We start from the raw sequence: 10,081 nt of genomic DNA, 5'->3' as shown, positions 1-10,081 counted from the left end.
TCTGTGGGAGGAAACCGGAGTACCCGGAGAAAACCCACGCATGCACGGAGAGAACATGCAAACTCCACCCAGAAAGGCCCCTGGACCGGGGTTTGAACCAGGGACCTGCTCGCTGAGAGGCAGCAGCTCTACCAGTTGCGCCACCGTGCTGCCGTGTGGGATATTGTGAAGGTTTAAAACTATTAATTGAATATTAGGGTTTAGTTTAGTCAAGTTAATATGTTTGAGTGTATGCAGCTGTGAACCAGGAATCTCTGTTAATTGCACCAGCAGAAAGGGAGGTTCAGCCTAATTTAAGAGAACCTTAGGAATGTTGCAGGGCCTCTGAGAAAACTCTCACCATTTGGAGGCACCAAGAGATAACATTGTACATTGAGTCATAGAAGCGCCTCTGCCTGCCTGAGGAGGTGAATTGTGGTCTTCCTGTGCAGAAGGTCAAAATATCTCCTGGGGTGAGGCCCCCAGGTGTTATAAGGAGAAACTTTTTTCTTTGTTTTTCAAAACCGGCTCCTGTCATACTGGGTCCGCTTCTCCAGATCTGCTTGTATTCTGTGCATACATCTGTTTGTGAAAATAAACGTTGTTAAACCTGAAAGAAGCCTGGCCTTTCCCTCTGATCAAAACCAATCCGGGAAGAACAAACCGGCACTAGTTCTTAACAGAAGGTGGTAAAATAAGAAGCCTTGGTTTGTTCAACTTGACCTTCCTTTCCAGGAGATGGAAGATTCAACAGCGCTGTAAGTACTGGAGCTCACATCTTAAAGGGGAAGATACACCAGAACCACATGGCTTTTCCAACAGAAAACTCTACAGCAGAATTATCCAGGTACCCAGATTTACATTAATAGCATCATATAACTATAGTCACTTTTTTTTTCTCATTCCAAGATTGTTGGTTTGAGAGTGTGGGAGCCAAACATTGTACTCAGGTTAAAACAATCAATCGAGCCATATTTTAATCAAGCCATAGTTAACGTTTACCTTTTATAAGGGATTTTAGTTGAGCTACACTTTAATCGAGCCATATTTTAACATTTCTCTTTTAATAAGTGATTTGCTCGCTGCCTTATACTCAGGCTTTGGCAGCAAGAGAAAACAGTCATGGACAACTTGTTCTGCTAAGATGACACACAGCTGCCTGATAAGAAACAGACAGCTGTTGGCCTTGCACTCGGGGTGACTGCTTGGAGGATGCATCGTTTTTATCAGGATCAAATTGATTTACAGTTACGAGGAGAAAGAAGGTGGAGGTTGAGCTCATTGCTGTAGCAACAAGAGACACCAGCACTAGAAACATCCAATTGTAAGACGCTCCATCCTCTGGAGAGAGGCTGCACCAGGAAAGGCTTATAGCATCGTACACCCGGAAGTCTAGTCAGACAATCTTGGGTGAGCAGCATGTTCTGACTAAGGTGAAGTACTCTGATTGTCTCCCGAAAATGCATTTTTGGTCATTTTTCACTGTATTACTTTAACTTTGGTGGGAATTAAATTATTTTAAGCTACGGTGAAGTCTCCTGGTTGTACCTGCTCATTCCAACCAATTCGGGGAGGTGTTCGTACCCCAACAAGAGGTTGCAACAATCAACAGACATAAACCCAACTCAGAACAACATAAACTTTTGTAAAATTCACCACTCACTCACTTCAATCACTTCACCACTCGCTCCCCACGAGATCGGATGCTTCTCTCCCTCCCTCTCCGCTTTGCTTTGCTGCTCTGTCTGTCTGTGAAATTGCTGTGAGACTCTCTTGCATTTCTTCCGAACCGTAATTATGGACTTGTTTTGACCAGTTGGTCCCTCATCTCAATTTACAATATTTCTTCAAAGAGAAGACAGGCTTTGGGCGACATGTTTAATTGGATTTTCGATAACTGGTTCCTGCTTTTTGGATTCAGCTGGTGCTGGTTTTATCTACAATCAAGGAAGTCGTCAGCATTTGGACCTGATCACGCTGCTTGCCTTTATGATGGCTTGGTTCATGTCTGGAGTACCCGGACTCAAATGCTTTTGGCTGAATGGATCATATTTTGGGAATTTTTACTCAGACACGTTTCCAATGGTGTTGGCCATGTTAATTTGGACATTTCGGAACCGAGTGGACCAACACAGACTCTAGGTTGATGTCATTAAGTTCTGCCTGTCCCCAAATCAACTGTGTGTTTATCTAAATTTTGGTTGCCTTGGTTGTCCTTGAAGGCCATCTTATCTAAAGTCGCCTGGAGAAAATGTGATCTGACGCTCACCACCCCCTCCCTGAGGAATTTCCAACTGATAACCAGATGAAACCCCGCTGAAAAAACTTTTTGTCAACATTTCAGGACTCTGGATTCTTATAGAGGTTATCCTTGGCCATTTCTCGACATACCTCGAGAATGTTTATGGATCTCACCGGAGGACATTGACTGATTACAGTGACCTCGAGAGCATCTGTAGGCGTTGTTGACCGGTCTCGTGTCTTCCTTCTTCCTGCTCTGCTCTGCAGAATGTCTACGTAAATATGTGCTTGTTTGTGCAAAGTGTTTTTACAATATTAGGGGTTTTTCTCAGCCAAGAAAAAAGTCTGATAGGAATTTTTTTCGCCTCCAATTCCTACATGTGTCCAGTTAACCACTGTTTTTTGTCTGTCCAAACAGGTCTCACTTGTAAATGAGTCTTTGAGGCTCAATGTGATTTATCTGTTTAAATAAAGGTTGAATGAGTGAATGAAAAAATTAACAAATTTATTTTTTTCTAAAAGTAGAATTAGTGATGGAGGCTATTTTAGTCCAGTTAGTAAAATAGAACAGGCTTTGGGAAAGGCTTTACATATACAATAAAAAGTAAAATTTTAAAGGACACTTTTAAGAAGTTTTTTTTTTAACAATCAAAGCAACCTCACGTCTCTATGGAGGGCGGAATGTGACAAAATGTACTTATTTATTTAATTTTGTCACATTCCATCGTCCATAGCACTGAAGCCATGAAATAAATACTGTATTTTTCGGCCTATAAGTTGCAGTTTTTTTGCATAATTTACATACCCTGCGACTTATACACCTAAGTGACATATTTATGGATTTTTTACCATATTTATGAACCAATTTTGTCTGAGATATGACTGTTTTTTTTGCCCCGCTCGCCTTAGTTAGGAGGTTAAGGAGTATTAAGATCCACTAGACTGAGGAACAGCTCCTACCCTGAGGCTGTTAGACTCATGAATCTCTAACCAGGATAATCACTGTGAAAAAAATCACATCATATTGCTGCTGATCTGTTTCATGTTGCCGCTGATCTGTTTCATGTTGCTGTGTTCATTTGTGCTCATCTGCTCATACAGACTCATGTTGGTGCTGCTGTTTGACGTAATGTTTTTATGCTATTAGGGCTTAGTGTGTTTTTGGTTAACATTTTTCTTAGTTCATGTCTTAGATCTTATTACTGTTTTTCTTTTACATTACATTACATTAAAAAATGCAGCAACATAGTGGTGGTTCAAACTGTCACCTAAAGTCACGGTATGTTTTTTGAATTCTTTCCATAAGCGTCGCAACCATTATATGTGAAAGGGACATGTACCCCCCCCCCCCCCCACACACACACACACACACTCAAAAACCGTTCATTTGGAACGGTTCTAACCCCACTTTTACTATGAAATATTAGTTCAGTCGGCGCTATTTCTCTTTCTTCGTGAATGAATCCATTCCACTTGATTAATAGGAGAATACTCAAACCACTAAAACTCCACTCCAGGTTTTTCTGGTTACCTCCAACTCTCCTTCAGCCCTCAGTGTTTCTTTGCGTCTCCTCCTGCCTTGGCAGAGAACGCTCACAGGTGGAGGAGATGGAGACACCTCTGTGTTGCTCGCTTGCCAGCTTAATGAGTTTAGTTCGGGCAGTTGTTGACCGTTAGGCTTAGGATCATAAACATATATACATGTTAGGAGGAGAGAAGTGCAGCGCTACGTCTGTAGCATCTTAGCTTAGCAGTAACTGTGACGCTGTAAGACGCTACACTGAAGGTGTAAGAGACACTGTGTGTTCAGGTGCATAAATGTTGAAATGTCTTTAAAACCCCACACCTAATTGTCCTCAACCTTCGTGAGAAACATCATTTAGATGAGTAGTGTTGAACACAAGTAAAAAAGTCCAGTGTTGATGTTTTTTATTTCTCTATAAATACAAATAGTGCCTATCTGAGGCTGTGTGTTAATAAAGCGCATTAAAGTTAAAATGTCTTTAAAACAGCTGAATTTACACAAACTTGGTGAGCAACATGTTTTAAATGGAATTAACGTAAGCAAATCCAGATGAAATGTTGCTTTTTTGTACACTAGTGTACTGTACAATTTTTTGCACACTGGCGCGCATGCACACACACATACACACTATAGTGTCCCCCCCACATTACAAATGCTTCTGACGCCCATGATTCTTTCCCATGCTTGCGAGGGTTTTCTCCAGGAAATCTGGTTCCCTCCCGCTCCAACAGGCCCAAACCACCTGAGCTAGTTTCACTGAAACTGAAAACTTGACAATAAAAATAATAATAAAAAGAAGACATCACAAATATTATTTTTAGAATGTCATGCTGCATACTAAATAATCCAGGTAGCCTGTTCTTCCACAAATAAAAAACGCTGCAACCGGTCGTGGACCCCCTCCACCCTACCTGGCTCCACCTTATATTACAGATCTTATTGTTCCATATTTTCCAAACAGAGCACTTCCCTCTCAGACTGCAGGTTTACTTGTGGTTCCTAGAATTTACAAAAACAGAATGGGAGGCAGATCTTTCAGTTATCAGGCTCCTCTCTTGTGGAACCAACTTCCAATCTCTGTCCGTGAGGCTGACACATTATCCAGTTTTAAAACTAGGCTTAAGACTTTCCTTTTTGATAAATCCTATAGTTAGGGTCAGCTTGGGTTTCCTGAGCTGTCCCTTAGTTATGCTGCTATAGGCTTAGACTGCTGGAGGACAAACTGACCACAATTTTCACTCTACTCTTGTCTTTACTTACTCTGCTCAACCTGTTTTGTATTTGTAATTTTTTTTTTATCCTTAACATGTGTTTTTTTGTCTTTCAGATACACCTGGACCTATACCTGGATCTACCATTCTATGTTCGTCTGTCTCTCCTTCCTGTCCTCTCAACCAGCCGGTCAAAGCAGATGGCCGCTTGTCCTGAGCCTGGTTCTGCTGGAGGTTTCTTCCTTTTAAAAGGGAGTTTTTCCTTTCCACTGTTGCCACTGTGCTTGCTCAGGATGGGAGACTGCAACAAAGCCAAGATTCAACTTGTCTGTGTAAGGGTCCCACTGCCTGCAGCCTGCTTTGCTGATGGCCACTGATTACCAACACCTGGCGGCCATCAGCCTGATGAGCCTCTCCATCTACAAAAGGCTGCAGCCCAGTGTGACTCATCGCTGGAGCATATCACCTCTCATGGTATAGTACTGTTGAGCTACATATGTCTAGGTGAAAAGAATTTGTTCACCTGTGTTCTCTTTTCCAGTTTCCTGGTTCCTCGTGTTTTTGGATTCTCCTCGTGACCTGATCTGGATCCCTCGGCCTGTCAGGTATTCCTCATGCCATTTTTGCCTCCAGTTGCCAGCCTTCCTCGTGCCCTTGGACCCTCGTTGGTTTCCCCTCTGCTGCTCTCTCCCTGGACTGAAGGACCAGCTCCCCTCCTTCGGGTTCGGACTGTAAGGACAAGAACCTCCTTCAAACAACCTCTCAGGTCTTCCCCTTGGACCAACACTAACCTGTTGTCCCTCTTTCCAGGAGTGCTGAGTTCCAGCGTGTGAAAAATTCACTGTACATAATAAACACTGTTCTTTTGTATTTCCCCTGTGTCTGCCTCGTTCTGGGTCTCAAACTAGCTGGGTTCCCCGCGTAATCCTAACAGAAATGCTCCAGCCAAAAAAGACCCAGAATGAGACCAAGAGCGAGCAGACAACCCCCGGTTCCACGGAGGAACAGATCGACGGGATGGACAAAGTTCTTCATCAAGTGCTGACTCACCAAACCACGGTCCAGTCCAACCTTCAGGAGCTCGGAGGTATGATTTATTCCATTAAATGTCAGCTGCGAGCTTCTGCCTCCTCAGCTCCAGTCGTTCCGCCAGCCCCCGTGGCTCCTGGTCCCACTCCTTCTGTTCAACAAATATTATTTAAACCTTCTGAGTTCTTCACCGGAGACCCTGACCAATGTGGCGGCTTCTTGCTGCAGTGCAGACTCGCCTTCGAGGGGGCCCCCTCCCAGTTCTCCTCGGACGCGGCCAAGATCACCTTTTTCGTAAGCCAGCTCAAAGGTAACGCTCTCCGGTGGGCTCACTCGTTTCTTCTGAGCCATAATAATCCCCCTGCTTCCTATGAACTATTTCTATGTGAGTTTCGTAGGAATTTTGATCGCCCCCTGCAGAAGTCAAACGCCGCCAAGCATTTGCTGAATTTACGACAGGGCCGTCGTAACGCCTCGGAGTTCGCCCTGGAGTTTCGGATCCTTGCTGCCCAAACAGGATGGGACGAGCCAGCCCTCCAAGAAATTTTCTTAAACGCACTATCTGATATTCTCAAAGACCAGATGGCCACACAAGACGAGCCCGAGACTTTCGACAAGTTAATAGACCTTGCTATCTCCATCGATGACCGTTTCCGGGAAAGGAGGAGAGAGACAAACTACAATTCCCATCGACCCTCGACTTCCGGGTTTCCGACTTCTCCAGGTGAGCCCAAGTCTGCACCTTTGTACTACGTTTCCCAGAATCCTCCCACTTCCAGGTTCACGACCCCTCGCCATGAGTCCGCTTCACCCAAGCAGTCCCCCTTGAACTACAACTCCCAGTCTTCCATGCTTCCTGTTTTCAACCAATCATCTTCTTTTCCTCCATGGGATCGCTCCCCCGAGCCCATGCAGGTGGGGCGCGCACGGCTGACTCCTGCAGAGAGACAGCGGCGAGTATCTGCCCGTCTCTGCATTTATTGTGGTAACCCCGGTCATTTTCTGCCCCACTGCCCGTTTCGAGGAAAACGAGAACTTCTACCAGTAAAGCGGGAGTTACTGGTGGGAACTTCTGCGTTAACATCCCCATTCAAACTATTACTTCCCATGGTCATTCAGACACCTGACCATCGCTTTTCGTTTTCTGCTCTCATCGACTCGGGTGCTGAACAAAACCTGATCAGCGCTGATTTAGTTAAAGAATATTCTTTGCCCACTCGCGAGATTCCTCCGATTTCTGTCGCCGGCTTAACCGGAGACACTTTGACTCATATAAACCTTAAGACTACCGATTTGCATGTCATAATCTCAGGAAATCATCACAAAATGACCAATTTCTTCGTGTTTAATTCCCGTATGCCCCAAATAATTTTAGGTTTCCCCTGGCTCCGAAACCATAACCCAGTTATTAATTGGGAGCGCGGCTGCGTTGACAAATGGAGCAACAAGTGTCTCAGTAACTGTCTTCGCTCCGCCATTAAAGAGTTCCCTCGGAACGCACCTCCTCTAGAGGAGATCGACCTCACCTCTGTTCCTGCTGAATACCGCGTCCTGGCGGCCGTCTTTAGCAAGCAACGCGCCTTGTCTCTTCCTCCTCACCGTCCCTATGACTGCTCGATTGACTTATTACCTGGCGCCCCCTTGCCGTCAAGTAGACTTTATAATCTTTCTGGTCCCGAAAGGGAGTCTATGTCCAATTACATTAATGAATCCCTAGCCTCTGGTATTATTAGACCCTTGACCTCCCCTTTGGGAGCCGGTTTCTTCTTCGTTTCTAAAAAGGATAAAACGCTCAGGCCATGTATTGATTACCGCGGCTTAAACAACATAACTGTTAAAAATAAGTATCCGCTCCCCCTCATTGACTCACTGCAGGAGCAGTTACAGTCGGCTTCTTGTTTTACTAAACTCGACCTAAGAAATGCTTACCACCTCGTACAAATTAAGGAGGGCGACGAGTGGAAAACAGCTTTTCGCACTCCTTTGGGTCATTTTGAGTATTTAGTTATGCCTTTTGGGTTGACCAATGCCCCCGCAGTTTTTCAGGCGCTCGTCAATGACGTCCTGCGCAACCTTATTGGTAATTTTGTTTTCGTTTACCTTGATGACACCCTTATTTTTTCCCGCGACCCCTCTCAACACACGGCTCACGTCTGCACGGTTCTTCAGCAGCTGCTGGAGAATCAGTTATCCGTTAAGGCGGAGAAGTGTGAGTTTAATACCTCCACCGTCTCATTCTTAGGTTTTATTTTTGAGGGCGGACGTTGTCGAACCGACCCCGAGAAGACCAGGGCGGTAGTCGACTGGCCGACCCCCGAGTCCAGGAAACAGTTACAACGTTTCCTGGGCTTCGCAAATTTCTACAGGTGATTTATAAAGAATTATAGTCGTGTCGCCCCCCTGTCTCAGCTCACTTCCACCGCCCGAGCCTTTCACTGGACCCCAGAGGCCGAGACCGCCTTTAAGAAACTCAAGTCTCTCTTTTCCTCCGCGCCCATCCTCTGCCACCCAGACCCTACGCACCAGTTCATTCTGGAGGTGGACGCCTCCGACACTGGGGTAGGGGCGGTCCTTTCCCAGCGATCACCTTTGGACAATAAGATTCATCCCTGCGCCTTCTTTTCTCGACGTCTCTCCCAAGCAGAACGCAATTACGACGTGGGCAACCGCGAGCTGTTGGCGGTCAAGCTCGCATTAGAGGAATGGTGGCACTGGTTGGAAGGCACTGAGACCCCTTTTTTGATTTGGACGGACCATAAGAACTTGACCTATCTTAGGAACGCCAAGCGTCTGACCCCCCGTCAGGCCCGTTGGGCGCTTTTCTATAATTGTTTCAATTTCGTCCTGACTTTTCGCCCAGGCTCTAAGAACGTTAAGCCTGATGCCCTGTCCAGGCAGTTTGTCCCTCGTGACTCGCCTGAAGTTTCTAATAATATTGTTCCTCCCACTTGTATTGTCGGCTCCCTCTCCTGGCCCATCACCGCTACCGTTCAGCAGGCCCTCCTCTCTGAACCTGATCCTGGTGGTGGTCCCCCCGGTACCCTCTTTGTTCCCTCCAGCGTGCGGTCCCAAGTGCTCCAGTGGCTCCACTCTAACAAGCTTTCCTGCCACCCCGGAGTCAACCGCATGCTCGCCCTCACAAGAACTCATTTCTGGTGGCCCTCCATGTCCAGAGACATCAAGGACTTTGTTTCGGCCTGTCCCGTCTGTGCCAGAAACAAGTCTGGTACACAACCTGGCTGGCCCTCTGCTTCCCCTCCCGACCCCTAGTCGCCCTTGGTCCCACATCGCCCTCGACTTTGTGACTGGCCTCCCCCCATCTGACGGCAACACCACCATCCTCACGGTTGTTGACCGTTTTTCCAAGGCCGCTCACTTTGTCCCCCTCCCTAAGCTCCCCTCTGCCTTTGAAACCGCTCACCTTCTCACCCTCCATGTTTTCAGGCTCCATGGGATCCCTTCTGACATTGTCTCCGACCGAGGCCCGCAGTTCATCTCTCAGGTCTGGCACTCCTTTTGCAAGTCGCTCGCGGCGTCCGTTAGCCTTACCTCTGGCTACCATCCTCAGGCTAACGGACAAGCTGAGCGCTGCAATCAGGAGTTGGAGTCCACCCTGCGTTGCCTGGTCGAGTCCAACCCGTCATCCTGGAGCCAACACTTGGTTTGGGTGGCATACGCCCACAACTCTCTCCGTTCCTCTGCCACCACCGGTATGTCCCCCTTTGAAGCTTCCCTCGGTTACCTTCCTCCTCTTTTTCCCAGCTCTGAGTCCGACTGCTCGGTCCCATCCGTTCAGCATCACTTTCGGCGGTGTCGTCGTATCTGGCGCCAGGCCAAGACGGCCCTCCTTAGGACCGCAGCCCAGGCTAAACGGTTCGCCGACCGCCACCGTTCAGAGACACCCGCCTACCAGGTCGGCCAGCAGGTTTGGTTGTCCACCGGGGACATCAAACTGTGGGACACCCCCCGTAAACTGGCCCCCCGCTTCATTGGTCCCTTCCCTATTACCCGCATCGTCAACCCCTCTGCGTTCCGCCTCCAACTACCCAGGGCCATGAGGATTCACCCGACCTTCCACGTCTCCCAGGTAAAGCCC

At 47.0% G+C, this 10,081-nt stretch overlaps 1 protein-coding gene across 1 annotated transcript in view; it reads right to left on the bottom strand.

The window, feature by feature from the left end:
- Nucleotides 1-9,436, bottom strand: part of cdc16 (cell division cycle 16 homolog (S. cerevisiae)) — a 64,558-nt gene extending 55,122 nt beyond the window's left edge. Inside the window, exon 1 of the mRNA XM_037686688.1 lies at nucleotides 9,331-9,436. Within this exon, the coding sequence (XP_037542616.1) occupies nucleotides 9,331-9,436 (106 nt within the window). The remainder of the gene's footprint in view (nucleotides 1-9,330) is intronic.
- Nucleotides 9,437-10,081: the final 645 nt, after the last annotated feature.

The sequence above is a fragment of the Nematolebias whitei genome, chromosome 13 (assembly GCF_014905685.2).
Source record: "Nematolebias whitei isolate Nwh7 chromosome 13, NemWhi1, whole genome shotgun sequence".
In the NCBI taxonomy this organism is placed as follows: Eukaryota; Metazoa; Chordata; class Actinopteri; order Cyprinodontiformes; family Rivulidae; genus Nematolebias; species Nematolebias whitei.
Note: the sequence above shows the minus strand (reverse complement) of the source record. Positions and strands in the feature narration are given on the sequence as shown.